The sequence below is a fragment of the Pholcus phalangioides genome, unplaced genomic scaffold (genome assembly GCF_987345545.1).
Source record: "Pholcus phalangioides strain wild (caught in Gottingen) unplaced genomic scaffold, Ppha-v1.0 ptg000024l_1, whole genome shotgun sequence".
NCBI lineage: Eukaryota > Metazoa > Arthropoda > Arachnida > Araneae > Pholcidae > Pholcus > Pholcus phalangioides.
Genome location: NW_028301616.1, coordinates 29,528,074 through 29,549,078, shown reverse-complemented (window position 1 = coordinate 29,549,078; position 21,005 = coordinate 29,528,074). Strand labels below are relative to the sequence as shown.

Below are 21,005 nucleotides of genomic sequence, written 5' to 3'. Positions count from 1 at the left end.
TTCACCTCAGAATCCAAATAAAACTCATTCTTTTCATGACATGGATATAAAAAAATTGTGTATCACAAGAGAAATTAATGTGCTTGACTTACGCTCACAAGAGTGGCCATCTTCAGCAAGTTTACCGTGAGAACATGCACATTTGTAGTTTCCACTGCCTTTGTAAAGGCATAAATTATTTCCACAGCCACCATTGTTTTCAGCACATGGACTGTCCACTATAGCCAAATATATATATATATGAATGATGTATGAATAAATCAGTCTTAACAATGCGTGTATGAATCAAAAATTTGTTCACCTTTATAGAAATTCAATTTCCAACACCAATGCTTCATAAAATAGTTATATAATGTACAATAGAGTATGAAAATAGTAAATGAATATACCTGCAGAGTCTCTCTTGTAATATACAACCAGATCCTTCAAAGAATCACCTAAATCTCTCTGCAACTTCTCGCAATCCTCAATTTTGTTCTTATTTGCCTTGCATATGGATCCTTCACTATTATGTCTTATGAAAAATACAAAAAAATATATATATTACAATGGATCATGACTTATTTTGAAATCAAAAGGCAGTAAATATTATAACAATGAGAATATATCTCCAGGTAAGTACTAAAAATAGGTATGGTCTATATTCAAGTATAAGCCGAACCTACCACCAAACATAGGAACAAAGTTTTGAACAAAAAAACTCGGCTTATACAAGAGTACGCACAGAAATGCAATTTTAGACAAGTTTTGAGAAAAATGTGTTTTAACTGTACACTGTATTTAGGGTTATCTACTACTGAATGAAAAAAACAAACTCTGGTTGACCTTTTGTTATAGATTGCCAAGTTGTAACATGTTAAAGCATATGCCAAGAAGCTTAATCTCCTGTACTCATTTACAAATCACCAATTTTTGAATCACCATGTATTAGTAGTAGTATTAATTGGAAGTTTTACAGAGTTCCAAAATTTGTAGCAATATTTATGTATACAGTCAAACTCTATATAAAATGGTTATTACAAGCATTTATAGAAACTTCTTTGGTTAAGTATTAAATTGCGTTATAAATCTCATGCTTTTACGAGAGAGAGCTCAAATTAAACATGAAAATTGTTTTTTTAATTTTATGTAAGTGAATGTGTGTGTTTCTGCTTATAAGTTTATATGATGCCAAAAGAGCAGTTCAAAACCTGTGCTTGATTTTCCAAATTGGTGCGCAAACCCCTACACTCAGGCAAATGATTGATTGTTAAGAGTCCAAATGGAATTTTAAACTTGATAAAACAAAAAATATCACCGTTAATGCATGTTATGCTATATAAAAGTTTGTCCGGCTGTAAATAACTTCAGAGGTTAATATTTCTCTGTTAAAGTGAGAAACTTTTTTACAAGGGACTACCCTATTTCATGGAGAAACATCTTTTAAAGACACAGACTCACATGGTACATTAATTCGTGATCCATACAGTGTATCACTAAAAGGTGTATGCAGGCATGCATGCCTTCAGCATCCTTCAGCATACATTAGTTAAAAAGCATATTATACTGTATTACAATTTATAAGAATTATGTAAGTTATGTTTTTATTACGGTTACTGTTTTTTTTTTTAATTTGGATGACACTACTTAATAATTCCTGCATTTTTATAATCTCACTAGCTATTACCCGCGACTTTGCTCGCATGGATTTGGTAATTTGAAAACTACTCATGATGATTCCTCCATATAACATTTAAATGCCTTGGGGGATTGAATTTTTAGAAATCCTGCCTTAGTAGGTGCTTACATTATAAGAATACTACATTGTAAGATGACGCTGACCAAATTTCATATTTATAGCTTCAGTGGTTTCAACTCAGCAGTGATTACCCCATATAACATTTGAATGGCCTTATGGTTCAGCAGTTTTGGCTTGGCATGATTTCTCTATGTAAATTTTGAATCCCCCCTTAAGGGTCCCTTAGAAGTTGAACTTCAAACTACCCATTTTGTTAGTAAGTTTTTAAGCAATGAAATAAAAAACTGACAAAATTTCATAGCTATAGCTTCAACGATTTCTGTGCTCAGCTGGATTTCTCTATGTAACCTATGAATCTCCTTAGGGATTGAATTGAATTTCGTAAACCCCCTCTTAATTAGTCTTTAAGTCATAAAATAAAATTGTTTACCAAAATTCATAATTATAGATAAAGCGGTTTCGGCTCAGCATGATTTCTCTGTTACCTTTTGACCCCCCCCCCCCGACCCTTGGGGTCGAATTGGGAAAAACTTATACAAATACAAATACAACGCCACAACAGGCAAAATGCCCAACGAGGTGGCTGATAAAAAGATGCCCATAAAAATATGGTTGTCATATGTTTCAAAAATACAGCAACCCAATTAAAAATGCAATTAACACAAATTACAAACAATATATACACATGATAAAATATTATACAATGCCCATAAAGAATACTTATGGTTGTCTTATTCTAAGAATGGATAGCTTCTCGATTTACCCCAACATGTTTATCGTATTTCTTTTTAAACGTGTCAATTGTGTTACAGTTTACTACCTCCGGGGGTAAGCTATTCCATTTATTAACAACCCTATTGGAGAAAAACTCCCTGCGACACCATAACCTTGCATTGTCCCTCACCAATCGATACTGGTGTCCCCTTGTAAAAGCAGTCGATTGGCGGTGTACTAAAAGTTCATGGTCCATCCTATCCATCCCATTGAAAATTTTGAACACTTCGATCATATCTCCTCGACACCTGCGTTCATCCAATGTAAACATATTCAAAAATGCCAATAAGGACACGCGTAGCTCTTCTCTGCACCCCTTCAACCAAGTCTATGTCCCTCTGTAGGTATGGTCTCCAAAACCTTACAGCATACTCCAGTCCAGGACGAACTAATCCTCGAAAAAGCGGAAGAATGACTTTAGGAGAACGCGAAGAGACCTTTTTGAAAATGAGACCAAGCATTCTATTCGCTTTTTTGACAACCGCTGAACAATGTTCAGAAAACTTAAGTCGCTCGTCAATGAGAATTCCCAAATCGGTGACTCTAGTCTACAAAATTTAAATTTTTATACGGTCCCCTCTGGTCCCCCAATTTCCAGTTAGAACCAGAGGGGACCGTATAAAAATTTAAATTTTGTAGACTAGAGTCACCGATTTGGGAATTCTCATTGAACTTGTTCTTAGTGAGTCTTTACATCATGAAATGAAACTACTGACAAAATTTCATTTTTGTAGCTTGAGCAGTTTCAGCTCAGCTATGATGAATCAGAGTCAATCAGGACATGTTTTATATATATATATATATAGATAGATGAGTTATGGTCAACACATGAATTTTTGACTTCTTGTATTAAGTTTAACTGTTTCCTTACTTCTGCCTGTTTATGCTGCTCTCTAAATTTTTAATCCATATAATTAGGAACCCATCCAGGACAACAAGTGGGCCGAGACCTCGGTGAGACATCGTGCCCTACAGCATCACTGATCCCCCTCCATGCTTAACAGTAGGAAGAAGACAATCAACGTCATAGGCTTGTGCTGACATTCTCCCAAACATAAACACATCCGTTAGTCTGGAATAATGTGAACGACGATTCGTCTGACCAGATGACATTCTCCCATTGTTGTTGTGTCCAATTCTTATGTTCGTGACACCATGTCCGTTGTTTCAAGGCATTGCATGGTGTCACCAATGATTTTGGAATGGTCGCTCTACCTTGTATGTTTGCTGCATGCAGTTCACGGTGGACAGTTTTTGTCAATACACCTTCCTGTAGATGTGTGTTCATCTCAGACATTATCTGGGATGCTGTTATCTTATGCTTTCTGGCCACAATCCGCTTCAAAACCCTTCTGGGTCTATCAGCCATCTTTGACTTTCGGCCACTGTTGGGCTTGGTAGATGATGTCTTACCCTGTTTGCAATAGGCTGTCATTACCATAGACACAGTACTTCTCCCGACACCAACAAGGGTGGCCGTTTCCCGGCAAGACCGGCTCCAACAATCATGCCTCTTTCAAAATCTGTGTGGTCAGCCATAACGAATTTTTAACGCCCCAATATATATAGCATCCAAACGCTATCACTGCTACGACTAGACTGATGTGTGCACATTATCGCCAACTAAGTGGAACTCTCACACATTAGAGGACGGTCTTATACGACAAGTTCCCTCGAGTGTTGTTTTTTGCACAGTTGTTCACATTATTTTGTCCAACCCCTGTATATGTATTTACTCATTCCTAGTTTAAGCAAATGAAAACCAAAATACTTACATATCTGCCCAATATATGTTCTCTTTAAACACTATTATGGACACAGGATTATCAAGAATATCACTAGCAGCAATAACTTCCCGTCTACTACCATCAATGTTTATACGTTCGATAGTGTGAGCACGAATGTCAGTCCAATATAATTTATCATCATCGTAATCAAGAGCCATATCATGAACTAGTTGCAAAGAGGTGTTCACAAATATCTGACGGTTACTGCCATCAAGAGATGCACGCTCAATCCTAGGTGGTAAATCCCAATCACACCAGAACATCAATCTGTAAAATAACAATCAAAATTAAATAAACTTTTTTTAAATTGAAAATTAATATTTATAGTTCTTTTTTTTCTTACGATTCCAAAGTTTACAAAATTATTAGTAAAGAAATAAAGCACTTAGAAACAATAAAAAATAATCATCAATTTTATTTTGAGAACATGATACAGTGAAACCTGTGTATAATGATACTGTCTGTAACAATATTTTTTTTGGTCCTAGCAGAATTCCTATTCAATAGGAAATAGCACAAATGCTCAAACTGTCTACAACAATAACCTGTCTATAACAATATTTTTTTCTAGGTCCCTACCGTATTGTTATAGATAGGTTTTACTGTATTCTGAACTGTTGCTAAATGTTTTCCACATTCATGCAACTATTGTTGAATCTTAAATTCATTGAAAGAACTATTATCATCAAAATTTTGTAATAATAGTTCCCATCCTTTTTTTTCACTGCATTGTGAGAGTCACCATTTATGCATTATGCAAATTTGACCAGCCTGCATATAAGAATTGAATCTGATTTCTCACAGCTATGTACATTCATTTCACACCTTCACCAAGTTATAAATTTCGCAGCCAGGATTTTATGTGTTAATTGCCTGGTAAGACATCCCCCTAACAATATGATACATGCATCACATATCATAATTCCATAAATTTGACCTGCTCTGATTGACAAAGAGTCATCTTCTTTAATGAATTTCGTTTGCACTTCATTATAGGTACTGCCCAAACTGTATGAGGCCGTTATTCTGTGCATTGACAGATGGTTCTAAAGATACGACTCAGCTAGATACATATTGACATACTTCTGAGAATTTTTTACACGCTTTTCAAAAATTTCATGTGAAAATATAAGTGGCATGTAAGCTACTTCAATTGTACTTGAAGTGAAAACTCTTCCAAATTTTCCACATGATTTAAAGCAGGGAAGCACAACCATTGGACAACCAATCAAGCTCAACCAACTGTGGGAATTGATACTATTTTTGTCTTTTGCAGACAGTACAAAAATAGTATCAATTCCCACAGCAAAATCAGTATGAGCTCTCATGGGATAATCATCCCATGAGAGGTAGTCATCTCACATATTTGGCCTGTAGACTGAAAAAGGTTATGTGCACCCTTGATTTGAGGGACAACCAGACAATAGATAATGGTTCTATGTCTATCAGTCTAGTTTGTTTCCATTTCATAACTTAATTCTTATAAAATCTGGTTTAAGTTACTACAGTATTCCTCTACCTGACACTGATAACATGGGAAAATAAACATTAGATTAAACATTCCAATCAAGTGAGATACTTTGACTGATAGTAAGATATGCAATGGCCACTTACCCTTTATATGGATGTACCAAAACATTTTTAGGCTTTGTCATATTACCAGATACAACTACATAACGACTGCTTCCATTCAAATGAGCTACCTCAATCGCAGCAAATGATGCATCAATCCAATAAATGTTTCCTAAAATATATATTTCAAAAAATATAGTTATTTCATTACTGATTCACAGAAAAAATTACATAGATTGATTAACAAATGAAATTAACTGAAATTATACCTGCAACCCAATCAATAGCTATTCCTTCGATAAGATCAAGCCCTTGAACAACCACTTCTCGTCCTGTCATATCTCTCTTGATCCTGGTTATTTTACCAGCTTCACTATCAGCCCAGTAGATATAATCTTCAGCTGTGTTGAGAAAACCAGTTTTGATTACAAAATTTTTAATTGAAGAATTATGGATTTCAAATTTTTCTGAAGTTCATAATCTTAATGTAAAAGGAAGGGTCTTTTTTTCTTAACTCATTCACATCATGTGATAAGCTGTACTCACATAAGGCAACTATGATAACTGAGATGCAATTAAATACAATGCAAATGGATTAGTATTGGTTAAAAACATTCTTTTCAATCACTACACACAATACGACTGCTACGAAAACAATTAAATTATTTATTAAAAATACCAATCTACAACTGAAGTTTGAACTATCACAAGTAAACTTACCATCATAGAAATCAATAGCTGATGCCATCGAAATACGAGACATAGGGGCAATGACATCAGTATCAGTAGAATTAGCTTCGAGAGGAAGACCACGGATTTCCCAATTGAGTGAAAACAGCAGGAACTCAGACTTCCCTAGTTTTCAGAAAAGGAAAAAAAAAATATATATATATATATAAGTATACTTGAATCAAGAAAACTGAATGAAAAAATCTAGTTATTTTTTCTAAGCTTCTAAAAGCTCTCGTTTTTTCTCATTCGCATCAATCTCACTCAACTGGCAAATTTATATTCTAATACGTACATTACAAAAATCAAGGATACATAGAATGTAAATATGAATATAATAATCACAAATGAAAAGATACCAATGCAATGAGTTTCATTGGAAGGATCCACTTGATAGCCCAAGGTGCATTTGCAGACACGGGTCAAATGACCAGTTGGAAGACACAGATGTGAGCAATTTCCATTGTTTACTGAGCAACTGTTGTTTCCAGCTAAATAAGAAATACATCGATATGAATAAGGAAATAAAATAAATTAGTATTTAAAGCAATATGGAAATACTTTTTTAAGAAATTACTTAAGTTTTAAAACAATAAATTTTACTGTATTATTACAAAAAAATTATGTCCACAACCACAGAGGGTTTATCCATCCCTCCCCAAAAAAGGCTTTCTAGCCAAGTAAATAAGACATACCACGTACACATATGGAATATGAATAATAGCATTGTTATACCGAGTATCAAGAATAATAAAAACACATTTACTTCAAAATAATGGCTCAAATCATAGCTCAAGTTCATGTTTCTGACTAAATTGACTAAAATAGTAGTATTTCAAATTAATTTACCGACATCTTCATACAAGCAACAGAAAAGTTAAAAAAAAAAAACACTGTTCAACATATTCTTTTCAACATCAACTCTTATGAATACAGTGGGGCTTCGGTTAACAAAGGATTCCATTAATGTGTTTATCATGTCATTTGAACAACGATTCACATTAGGAGCAAAAATTTTGCACTTTTTACAACTGAAACAATGTTTCATTGCTTTCACTCATACACATGCTATGGAATTATGTGTAATTCCTTCAGCAAACAGAAGAAATATTACCATCTGAGAGTTTTGGAAAAGAGAGTTTTTACAATATTGATCTCTAAAATAATACAGAAATAGAACTTGGATATTATGTGTGATTTTGTAAACAAAATGAGAAGTGTAATATAAGATAAATAACAATTTTTTTCAATGTAATTAGTTATAAAATTACCTTTTTGTAAACCAACATCATAAACCTTCAATGCATATATGCCTTCAGTGTTGTTTCTAAGAACGACATAATTTTGCCCAGTATTTTTATCCACCGAAGCTATGCTTCCATTAACTCGAGATGCAAAAATCAGCTTGTCATGGTAAACTGTTACAGCATATGGCTCTTGGAGATAATCTTGTAATATTGGAATAGTTGTCACATTGCGTGTGTCCAGGTCAAACTTCTGTATAGTATAGCTTCCACTGTTAAGCCAATACAAAGCACTTGGCTTGGACTCAAAATCTATTGAAAGACCTAAAAGAGTGATTGTAAATTATATTCAATGCATATACTATATACCTTATGTATTAGACATTTGTTTCTGTTATGCTGGCAAAGTATAAAAATAGTTTTAGGCAAAGTAAAAGATTAGAGAATTTGCAATTACACGAAACACAATAGGTTATATACATGCTACAAACTTTAGGGAAATTAACATACAGAAAAAATAATTTTTACAAAACAGATTATCTACATATATATATGTTAATTATATATATATAATTTACATATATATATGTTAATTATATATATATAATTTACATATATATATGTTAATTATATATATATAATTAATATTAGGAACAAGTATTTCACATGCTGCCTGAAATCAGGTACTTGGTATAAAGAAGGAATTTTTTCTATTCTTTGCAGTAACACATGCACTCATTTATTTGAAACTGTAACATGATGAAGGAATCATACAAAAAAACATTAAACTTGCAAGAAATAAAAGGCAAAGTGTGGTATGCAAAAAATAAAAATTAGATAGTGATAGTACGTCTTGGCTCTGCAACATTCTCTGATATATAGTATATGGGCATGCAAGTGAAGGGATATTGAAGAACCAGGCATATGTAGTTGATTTTCTCCAGCCAGCTCTAAATATTTCTACAGAGTTTGAAGCACATAGAAGCACTGTTTGCAATCTTGTTCAAAGTTCACTATTTCTAATTTTTGACCTTTCATGTTTACGAAATCATGTCATTCAATCTAGCCTTTCATGTATTCGTCTTGTGAACTTGTATCATTTATTTACATTACTATTAGTAATATATATATACAGTGGAACCTCTCGATGATGGACACCCATGAGACTGAAAATTTTTCGTCAGCTAATCAGGAGTGTTCATTATGGGAGATTCTATACAGTGCCTAAAAATTATCTTTTGATTTTAATAAGACCTTTCTGTTATTGCAAAGTCACATCACTTGAGTGAATACGTAAATCTAACTGCAAAAATTTGTTACTCTAGTTTCTAATATGCATGTGTTCATTTATTTTACTGGTAACAATACACAAACATCAAAAGAGTTTGAAAGATTTATCTTTATAATTTCTTTAAGAATTTTCAAAAAAACAAAACTACAGCCACGAAACTTACAAATTACTGAACTTGACCCTTACAGTGGCAATCCCAAAATATCTAGTCAAACTTGATATACTTTATTTCAGTTAACATGAAATATCTCAGGTTCTTAACACATTTTTTTATTCCAATGTGACAGTTATAATGCGGATCAGGCAAATTTTAAAAACAGCTAAAAATGTTAAGAACAAAAATGCTATAAGAGATTCAGAGAATCTTAAATTAATCTGAAATGTTTAGCAAAAAATTGTTTGACTTTGTCTGATGAGATGTGGTTGAGATAAAACTGTTGTCATTGCCTCTTAAAATTTATTATCAGCTTAATTTATGAGTATTATCAAGATAAAACAATTATGGCAAAGGGTGGATCTAACTCAAACTACTATGGTTCACAACCAATTTGGTTCATATATAAGTGTTTGGAAGTCAAGGAGCAGCTGTATTACCAATGATTAAATGGTGAATGATAATACATAGTTACTTATTGGAGCAGAAAGTTCAACATTGTCAGCTTCAGAAGTAAGAACTTGTCGATTGCTTCCATCCATATAGGACATGCCAATATAATGTCCATTCTTACTATGGTCAGCAAAGAAAAGCAGTCTAAAAAAAATGCATCAGAAACAGTCATAAGAGTTGCAAGGTAAGCATTTTTTGTTAAAATAATTTTCACAGAGGGTGTTTGCATCCGAAAAAAAAACCGAAGACTTCTCGGAGCTATGGCAGGATATTAAAAAAAACGCTATATTATTTATTTAGATTAAAAAGAAAAAGTACCCTTCAAAAGGATGAACAGCTAAGGAATGTGGTAAATCAAGACCTTCAGTGATAATGTTAGTCATAAACTCTCCATTCAAATTACTGGCAATAATACGCTGGCCATTTTCTCCAGATGATGTAACAAACATATTTTTTGACACCCAGTCCACAGTGAAGCCATATGGACTCTCTAAAACTTTACAAAAAAAAATTCATAATATATGTAGTCAAAATTATACCACTTCAACATGCATGATCATCTTAAACAGAATCATTAGAACTGCATGAACATTTTTTTGTAAAACTAACATGGGAATATTTATGATTGAACAGATTGATTTAATTTTAGCTTTTTGAGAAGAAATCTTGTATACCTATACAGTCAGTAGAACTTAATTATGATGCACACAACAGTTCTATAGTGAAATCTACATAATGCCAAGCATTAATCTTTTATTTCTAGCCAAAAGTGAATTTCATGAAAACACTGCTCATCTCCACTGAAGATGTTTAAAACAGATATAAACAAAGCATTCATAAAAAGTATATAATTTTTTTTAAAGAAACAATTATATAACCAATAACTTTATTGTATTCCTTTCGTGAAAATAACTGCTTTGCTAAATGCCATACCAGTATCAATCAGAACTTCAATTGAAGATCCAACCAGATTAGCTCTTTTAACTTCCTTCAACTCGGTATCAGCCCAATATATGCGGTGCTCTGATGCAACAAAATCAACTTGATCAACTTTCATCACCTAAAAAAATTAATATAAACAATAATGAGCTTACACATGAATCATAAGTGCAATCCTAATTGAAATGGCTGAAATATTAGTGCAACACAAAAGTGGAAAAATAATTTTTTTCAAACCTTAGGAAGACTGAAGGGTGGAATGATATGGTAATATGGCATAGTCAAATCGACACCTCTGATTTCATTTCTTCTTGAAAACAGAAGAACTCTTTCATTTGCTGCGAAAGATTAAAAATAAAATTTAAAAAAGTGTTTCATACTACTACATATACTTCAAGTACGCATACGTCACCTAAGGCATTTCTTAAGGGAAAAATAAATTTTAAATATTCAAGCAATCTGAAAACAATTTCCATTCCACTAATCAACATATAGCCCTGATGAAGGGGAAAATTACACTATCTTCAAATACTAGTATTTTTCTGCCATCATTGAGCAATGATTAACTGGTAGAGTTCTAGTCTCGCATTAATAACAGGACAGCCTAGAACACTTGATTATTGACTATTTTTTAAATAATGCTCTTTGTTATAAAAAAGTCAAATAATATGGTTACAATAATATGTCCAAAATGTCTCTTTCTAGAGAAAACAAAAACTATCATTCAAGGAAAGAGACTTTCTTTGGATATTATGGCAAGATCGTAAACTTTTCTGTCTGAGTTCACCTCAGCATAATATCCAAAAAAAAGTACCTTTCCTCAATCTATTGGGCTGAATAAAAAATGAAAAATATCATTTTTCTCAAGAGAAAAAAAGAGAAAGAGAGTTAACTCTTGCTGTACAGTAAACTCAAAGGTCTTTAATTAGCAGTAAACACATTGGTTCCTTTTGTGTTTAGCTCTGATAATAAGCGATGGTCTATTTACATAAGCATACAAAACTGTGATTTGAAAGCGAAAAAAAAGATGACATTATTCAAACTTACTATAGCATGTCTTTTTATCAGAGGCCAAGCTCATTACATGAGGACAGTGACAACTATGACTGTTGTTGAAATTTAATAAACACAAATGAGAGCAACCACCATTATTCACAGCACATGGACTAGTTAGGTTACCTGAAGAGAAAAAAATTAGTGTAAATTATCACTCAAAAATCTGATACATAGGTGCCTTTTTTAGAGGGCACATGTGTTAGATATTGGAGGAACAAATGCTAGTGGATTGTACTACATGAAATAACAAAAGTAATCATAACAAATTCAGTGACCTAAAAGCAAATTAATGAAAAGTATTATTGTAAATTATTCACCATATGCATTGCATACATAAACAACTGAAAACTTACTTCTTGGCTGCCTACTAGGATGGTAGACTTGAATGTCAAAAGGTTGAGTGATAGCTCTTTGCACAACTTTCAAGTCAGTTCCATTCCATTTATTTGCCTATTACAAAAAAATTATTTTGTGACTGATGTTACACTAACCATCAAAGGAAAATGTAACCATATAATGACACTAAAAATAAAACTAAAGAAAAATTGAACCAGTGTGAGTTACCGGCACTGACTCATGGAACTGAAACATGGATATTCGCAAGTAATGTTAGTCATTGCAAAAAGTAGAAAAATTTAACACTTAAATAAGAAGCAAAAAAATGGTAAATGAAGTTGAAATAATAAAATTTTTGAAATGGAAATAAGCTGGACACATCAGGCGGGACAAAAAATGGACACAAATATTTGTAATTGCATCCCCTGAACATAAACTCTTCAAATGGAGAGGGGATGTATAGTAAATGGGAGGGGGAGCGAATCTCCACCTTTCTGTCCTCATTATTTTACCCCACCCCTGTATCTGACTATGCTCCCAAAATGTTTTAAAAATCAAAGAAGGTACCCTGCAAAACAAGATGAAGCAATGAAATCTGAAAGATAGTTGGAGTTAGCTGGATGACAAAGGCATGTGACAGAGAAAAATAGAAAATTTTAAAGGAGACCTATACCTACCAGTGGATTAAAATGATTTACGTTACAGTAGAACAATCAATTCAATATAAATGAACAAAAATGTAAAAAAAAGATAGTGAAAAATAATACTTATAAATGAATATAACTAATATATTTAATGATATTCATTGAATTCTGCCTTCATCTTGATTAGAACGTGAAAATTTAAAGTTCTTTACTATATCGTTGTATCAATACAACTAGATAGCTCGATTTTAGGTGTTTTGAGAAAAACATGTTTAAATACTGAATGAAGCATATATTTAACATTATAATACATAGAAATAAACAATAATAACTTCTCTCAAACTTGTGTTACAGATTTCTTAGTTGTAACATATCAAAGTGCATGCTAAGACAAGTCACTTTTTGAACCTACCTAAAAACCATAAATTTTCAAGTTATCAAGTTGTAGTATTGAGGTGACAATATGAATAAGAAAACTTATTTTGTTAAACATTTTTCTATGTGGTTTCAGTTCAACTGATTGTGTAATATCATTAGTTGAAATTGTTATAACTCTATGTAAAATAAAATTTTCACTTTATTTTCATACCCATAATCAAAAATATATTAAAAACTCACCCTGAGTACGGAATTAGTTTTCCAGTCTGTCCAATAAACATAGTTTTCAAACAACGATATACTGAAAGGATGTGAGATACTTTCCAGGCTTTTAAGAACTTCCTGCTGATCACTGCCTGAATAGGTGATCGAATGGATTGTATTTGTCCTGATGATTACAAAAAAAATAATTTTAAAGTTTGTTACAAATAGCATTCAGTTACAGGGAAATAATGTTCAGGCATTAAAATTTAAGTCGTCTAACAAATTGCTCTTTGAGATCTGTGTATTCATGTTTATTTTTTTTACGTGGTTCATTTTAGATATTATTTAGCCATTTTATTTGAACCTTGTCAAACCATGCCATCTGAAAATAAAATTATTTTACACACCTTGCATCAATCCAATAAACACGCATTGCTACATAATCCAGAGTTAATCCATTGGGCCATGCACCATCTGTAATTTCATCCACTTTGCAAATAATGATTCTGTTGTCTCCACTCATCGAGGCTCTTTCAATTCTGGGTGCAGATGTATCCCAATCTGTCCAAAACAGCATTCTGAAGAATAAAAAGTAAAACCTGAGGACACATATACCTAATTTGAATTGAATTTTACAGCAATATTTACCTGTGCACAAATACTTTTTTTTAAAGAGACAAACACAATTTCACAACTCACCCAAACCGTGGGTCTAATGCAATTGCTCTTGGATTTTCCATATTACTAGCAATCAGAGTCCTTCTGTAACTACCGTTCAACTTAGCAACTTCAATCTGATCAAGATTACTTTCTACCCAATACAAATTCTCACCAATCCAATCCACTGCAATTCCTTCAGCTGTTGCCAAGCCATTTTGCACTACGACTTCAATATTTGTGAGAGCTTAAAACAAAATAAATTTAGATTAAGAACCAATTTTTCAACTGAGCATGGCATAATTTTTTTTTTCAATTTAATGAGTTTTTTTTATTTTACAATGATTTTTCTTTTGGTAATAACTCATTATAATAATGCAATTATTATTGACATTTCGTTCTGCTAGTATATCAACATTGAGTTTTGATGGATCTGCCTAGATTTCAAATCAAGTCATGACCAAATCAAATCCTTAAAAGAATTTAATTTTAGAACTATGCAAATAATGGAAGGAAAATTATAATACATACAGACACATTAAAAGGGTCAAATAGCATTTTTTTATGAATACTCACAGCCTGAAACAACAGATCCTCTATATATTTTATCTTCAACCACATCAGTCCAAAATATCATATCACCTTTGGTCGAGTGAAAGAAATCCAGAGCTATGGTATTCTGCAAACCGGATATTAGAGCTTTCACAGACATAGTGTGCAAATCAACACTTCTCAGTTCATGTCGATTTGAGAAGATCAAATAAGGTACAGCAGAATCTAAAAGAATGTTTAGAATAATAAATAATAATAAATGGAATAAATAAAATGCAAAGCAAACCAAACAGTCTTTGCATATAAAAAAAAAAAAAAAAAAAAAGAGTTCAGGACTTGACAGTTGATTTTGATGAATACATATTTCAAATCATGCGAAGCAGCTTTAGGTGTATCAAGAAAGTTTTTATTCCAAGAAAAAGCAATATTAAGAAATCGCTAAATAATAAAATTCACAAAGTCCAACAATTCATTTTGACATAAATAAATTATGTGATTGAAAATTTCATTTTATTAAACTATCTTCTCCCACAATGTAAAAAAATTTTTTAATGGAAATGTTGATGTCATTGAAATTGCAAGAAATAAAAATATATCCACACTACTATTACTTCTACTTAATCATACATGCACATCATAGGAATTTTTCAGGGGAATTTAAACAAACAAAAAAATATTCCACTGCATGACACCACATCACAAAAAAGCAAACATTTGCAACTGTGTCCCAGCAGAGATGTGTGGAATGGAAGTGTTGAGCCACACAAATCTCGCTTCTGGCTCACAAATGATGATTAGTGTATGAGGTTGCGAGAGCTACTACCTTACTACCAGGCAGAAGCCTGTTCATCAGAGATGGAACAAAGGATCAAAGTGATAGAATAGATTCTGCCATCTTTTCCTCTTTTTCAGTCATTTTCTCACATTCCAGGGGAGGGGGGCGGACCAGACCCCTTACGACTTTGCACAGCACATCAATAATTTTAGGGTGCCAATTAGAGCTAATAGCCGTTCAGCTCTAGTGTGTATTACGTTAATAGCATGCTGCCACGTTATTAAATTGCTGTGGCTCCATTTTCTTCCACATGTACAGAGTATCACACAAACTCCATTTTTCAACAAGACAACCCTTGGCCACTTACTGCTCTGCTCATTCTGAATGCATTGTAAAGCATGTAAGTGCTTCCTTGATCCACAACCCTGATTCACTGTTCATCAAAGTGATAGAACAATAGATTCTGACATCTTTTCCTCTTTTTCAGTCATTTTCTCACATTTTGGGAGGGGGGGGGTGGACCAGACTTCCAATAGAACATTTTTGGGACATGAGTGGGCATTCGTAGAATATATGCCCCTCAACAAAAATTTACCTTGGAGTCACATCAACAATGTGTGGAGCTTGATACCACAGAACATGATTTTGACCCTCATTGGTTCAACAAAACATGTTCAAGAATATATTTCCTGAAATATTGTATATTTGAAAACTAAAATAACTTAAGCACATTAAAAAAGTTACTTAAAGTGTTTTTTATCAAATGTTTGATTATCTATCTATGAACAAAGTTTGGTCTGTTTCAAATCATTTTTCATCATTTGGCATTTTTATCAATCAGTGTACTTAAACGACAAACAAATTTTGTGCAATGCCCTTTTTAAAAATAAATGAAGCAATTCTGTACCTGTGCTTTTGCATGTATAATGGTCAGGCTCTATTTCATATCCCTCTTCACAAAAACACTTGTGACCTTTCTTCAATGGCATGCACCTCTGGCTACATATGCCCCACTGTTCACAAGGTGGTATTGCTGTAACCGAAGATAATAATCATAGTTATATATCAATTAAAACTCAAGAACAATATTGGTGTGAAATAAAAAAAAATGTATGTATACATTAATATAAAGTATCGCTAATATAGGCTAAAAAATACAAAAAAAAATCCAATCCATCCAAATCCACTAAAATGGTGACTTCATATCATAAGTATTAATTTTCATATTTAATATGCTAGAATATGCATATACAATCGAACCCCTAGTTAATGAGTCAGATAAAACTGACATTTTTATTTGTTAAATCGAATACATTGTTATATCAAGGTTGAGTCAATACAAATATACATACAAAGACTTCTGAAAAAATTCGTAAAAGCGAAGTTCATTATATCGGGATCCAACTGTAGTGATATATACTTTGGTGATTAACATAAGCCCTTTCATGATGTAAATAAACTCCACACAACAGCGAAACTTAAAAAATAGACACTATGGGTTTTGAGTTACGCGTAATGAACAAATGGCACTACCAACTGGTGACCAATTAAGGAAAACTGTGATTCTTCCAGTCACTATCATTTCAAGCATAGACAGCAAAGATGGATGGCAATTATTACGGCCAGTGATGGACATTATGGTTTTGGTGGAAAGAAGGGGTTTTAGGAGGTAATATCCATCTTTGGTATGTAGAGACAAAGTTCTGTCGAGATGAACTGTGTTCAGCTGGTTGGCCAATTTCAACAGTGGACAGGAAAGTGCAGCCAAAAATATGAGCACACAAGACAACCTTCAACATTGTGCACAGCAGCAAACATCAAACCGTGTCGAGTATGATTATGGCAAACCGGAGCATAATACTTGATGAGCTGCAGAACGAAAAAAGACTTGCTCGAGAAATATTGCAGGCGATTATTCACAACAATTTGTGCGAGGTTAATGACTGCAACATGATAGAGAATTGCAGGCTGTTTTCCACAGATGGTATGACAACATCCCCCCTCCCTTCCTAGAATAGTTCATCACAGCCATTCGGAAACTCTCAGCCAAACGGCAGAAGTGCACAGACTTGAATGGGGAGCTTATCTAATTGATGTAATATTCAGTATAAATAAACTATTTCCAACCCTGTGACTGCATTTGAGTCAATCATTTCTGTGCAACCTAAATGCAGATAATTTAAATTCAAAAATTAAACAAAATTAAAATATAATTTGTGTACCTGTACATGAAAACCCATCAACGGTCCTGACTAATCCAGGTGGACAATAACAAAGATACCCATCTGGAGTATTCTGACAGGAGTGCTCACAAGATGTCATCAAACATTCATTGAAATCTATAAAATTCAAGAAAGTAATCAGGTGGGATTTAGTGAATTAATAGAGATGGTTTTTAATATGGTATTTTTCCAAATATCAACCATTTTATTGTAAGGTCAGGATTACAATATAAAAGTTTGATGAAAAATCTTTTACAAAACACAAAACATGAATAAAAAAAACAATAAGCCTAGGTCACATTTTTCCAGTTTTATAAAAGAGCTTTCATGAAACTTTTACAATGTAATACCAGCCAAACACTATTTCTAGAGGTTTATGTTAAAAGTATTTAATTTTTTTTAGAAATAGTCAAAATTCTTCTTTTACTGGCTCAGTGAAACCTCAATATAATGATACTCTGCAAACCACGAACAAATATTGCTGTACAGGGATTATCGATTTAACGAGAGGCAGAAGTTTAACACTAGAATGTAGACATATCTAAACAAGACTTGAAAAAATATTGTTGTAAAGACATTTATTGTTATATTGAGCATCGTTGTAACGAGATTTCACTGTATTTCATTACTGAGCAGCTACAATGAACTACAAATTAAAAATGACTAAACATAAAATATATAGAAATTATTTGCGTATGCAGTAGGCCTATATATATGTGTGGGGATATTTTTGTAAATGAATATACACCAAGAAATAGAAAATGTGTATTTTAATAATGTATATGCTTTTTTTTTTTTTTTGCATGGTGATTTTTTAATGTACATTTTCTCATTTTTGGTACATATTTTGGAATTTAACTTTTTCAAGATTTTTAGTGCATATTTTAATGCACATTTCAGCATTTTTAAGTGCATATTCGCATATTTTTAGAGGAGCATATTTTGCCTCCTTTTTAGTGCATATAATTCGGGCTCTAGATATACATTTGGCACGTAGTTAAAAGATGTACAAAAAAATTTCATCACCTATAACCTTTTTTTTACTCGATTTTTTGTATAAAATATTTTAATAACAGAAAAATCAATTCAAATTAAAATGCATTTCTCTGGATAGCTACTAACAATTAATTGGTGCTTATGGGAAAAAAAATGGTGTTCATACAAATATACTGAATTTTAACATCAGTCAAGAGGCAATTAAAAAAATACTGAACATTCTATATCCTTATACTACAGAGAAATTGTGCGTAACCATTGCCAATCAACAACTGCATAATTTTATAAATTTTAAATCAGACCAAAAATTTAGAACTTTCAATTATGACGGTTTTGTAATTAATAACCGAGAAAAGAGACATCATTGCGTAGACTGACCACAAGTTCCTCCTTCATCAGATCCATCAGCACAATCATTATTGCCATCACAGAATAAGGTGACATTTATGCATCGAGTTCCATTATCACATGAATGGCTTGGAAAAATGCACGCTGGTTCTTTTTCTTCTGAAAAAAATGTGAGAATATCATCAGTTTGGATTAAGATAAAATAAAGACTTGTTGAAAGAGCTTTTCTCCTATGTTTCAAGCTCATAAGTTGACATTTGCTTGCAAATTGAAGCATTTTTAATGAATTCTTTCTGCTCATATAGCTTGAATTACTCACAATCTGAGAAAGTCATCTGAGTCGAGATACCACTGTACTTAAAAAAACCGAGACTGTATTGCAAAAAATACTTATAAACATGGATGCTGTAAGCATGAGGAAAGATTTGAAAAAAAAAATTCTCATTTTTTGAAATAAATAGCACAAAACTGGGTTTTTTTTTCACACCTTCGACATTGATCCTCCCAGTTTTGTTCATTATCAGGGCTAACTAGCCTGCAATAATTTGAATTCATGGAAAAATTAAATAAGTCATGTTTTTGAAAAAAAAGGAGGGGGAATGTTCTTGAAAAGAAAATTTTCTGTACCTTGGATTATCTTGAATCCCAAACTTTCAAGACTAAAAATTTCTATAGACTACACTTTTTTACTGTAAAACGCCTATGGATGCCTATCAATCTAAAGGATAAGGGTTTTTTAATGTGACGACAGAAAAAGTGTTCATGACAATATTTCATCTTTCATTGGTAGAAGGGTTAAATAAATGAATGCCTGATAAAAATCAAAATAAATGGGAACACAGTATAATTTAACTTGAGAAAACTACTGAAGCAAATTAGTGGACATATCTTAAAAATATGCACGGGAAAGCATCATGCCAAAGCATAAATTTTGATGTTGGTGTTATCCAACATGCGAGAGGGGGGGGGGGGGACATTTTTTTATCATGATAATGAAAACAAAATAAAAAGCAGAGGTTAAACCTCAAAGAAAAATCAAGTCACACATGATGACCATTAAAATTCAAGTCTCTTGTAAAAGCGTATAAAACCTATTCCCCACAAAAAAATAAAATAAACAGCAAACTCTAAATTTATCGAATAAACCTACCACAGCTCTTTTCATCTGAATAATCTTCACAATCCATGTGCCCATCACAAATAAAAGACTTTGGTATGCACTGGGCATGGTCAGCACATGAAAATTCATCATCTGTACAAGTAACATTATCTGAAAGAAAAATAATGAATACATGCACTGAAGAATAACAAAAAATGAAAACAAGAAGTCATGCATTCATGCAGCCAAATAAAATGCAACAGAAAAATGCAGCATTCCATTGCCAAAGAAGGGGAAAAAATAGCCTGGCACCAGTAAAATAAATAAATAAAATAAATATAAAGGAATGTATAGAAACTTGATTGGTAATTTTTACTTTGAAACTGGAATCAAATCAAATATGGATGCCAAAATAAACAAGAAAACAATTTTCAAATAATTAATAATGCCCCAAAAGGAGATAATTTGTGAATCTGAATTTTCAGGTGGAAGGGATTAATGAATCTGGAAATGCATTCACACTAAAATGCAACAAAAAAAAATTTGTCCAACCTTAACCATGTAATTTCAAAATATATAAAAATTGTTGAAAGATGTCAATGTAAATAGCATTATGCACAAGAGCTTTGAAATTCAGTAGGGACTTGCGATATACAGTGAAATGCCCACATAACAAAACTCAAAGGAATACATTTTGTTATAAAGGAGTTATTGTTATAGATGAAATATACTATAACAAAATTTAAAATGTGTTGAGAACAGAGTTTAATATCATTATACAGGCAATTATCATTGCAGAGGACATTGCCTGTACACGATGTTCACTACATTACAGAAACACAAAAATTTAGATTTGCATGTAGAGTAATATTTTTTAAGAGACAGAAAGCTGAAAAATTTCATTCTAAGAGTGCAAGTATTTTTCACATACTTTGAGTCAGTAAAAATTCATTCAAAACCTTTAGATAATTCCTTCCACAGCTTTTGAATTGTTTCAGTTTAAGAATATTTGTTATGCTCACATTGTAACCAATTTTTACATAATAAATAACTTCTA

General features: G+C 32.4%; 1 protein-coding gene across 3 annotated transcripts in view; it reads right to left on the bottom strand.

Annotated features, from left to right (window-relative positions):
- Positions 1-21,005, bottom strand: part of LRP1 (LDL receptor protein 1) — a 109,285-nt gene that overhangs the window by 47,410 nt on the left and 40,870 nt on the right. For 2 of the 3 annotated variants that reach the window (XM_089250733.1, XM_089250735.1), the window contains exons 22-43: positions 20,000-20,119; positions 18,880-19,008; positions 17,506-17,622; positions 16,191-16,316; positions 14,533-14,733; positions 13,999-14,203; positions 13,707-13,877; positions 13,336-13,483; positions 12,091-12,187; positions 11,729-11,860; positions 10,919-11,019; positions 10,676-10,802; positions 10,061-10,238; positions 9,765-9,886; positions 7,872-8,168; positions 6,960-7,091; positions 6,592-6,726; positions 6,141-6,272; positions 5,914-6,043; positions 4,288-4,566; positions 390-514; positions 93-218 (exon numbers count right to left, since the gene is read on the bottom strand). In XM_089250733.1, coding sequence (XP_089106859.1) covers positions 93-218; positions 390-514; positions 4,288-4,566; positions 5,914-6,043; positions 6,141-6,272; positions 6,592-6,726; positions 6,960-7,091; positions 7,872-8,168; positions 9,765-9,886; positions 10,061-10,238; positions 10,676-10,802; positions 10,919-11,019; positions 11,729-11,860; positions 12,091-12,187; positions 13,336-13,483; positions 13,707-13,877; positions 13,999-14,203; positions 14,533-14,733; positions 16,191-16,316; positions 17,506-17,622; positions 18,880-19,008; positions 20,000-20,119 — 3,330 coding nt within the window. The remainder of the gene's footprint in view (positions 1-92; positions 219-389; positions 515-4,287; positions 4,567-5,913; positions 6,044-6,140; positions 6,273-6,591; positions 6,727-6,959; positions 7,092-7,871; positions 8,169-9,764; positions 9,887-10,060; positions 10,239-10,675; positions 10,803-10,918; positions 11,020-11,728; positions 11,861-12,090; positions 12,188-13,335; positions 13,484-13,706; positions 13,878-13,998; positions 14,204-14,532; positions 14,734-16,190; positions 16,317-17,505; positions 17,623-18,879; positions 19,009-19,999; positions 20,120-21,005) is intronic. The other variant, XM_089250734.1, reaches the window with a different exon arrangement.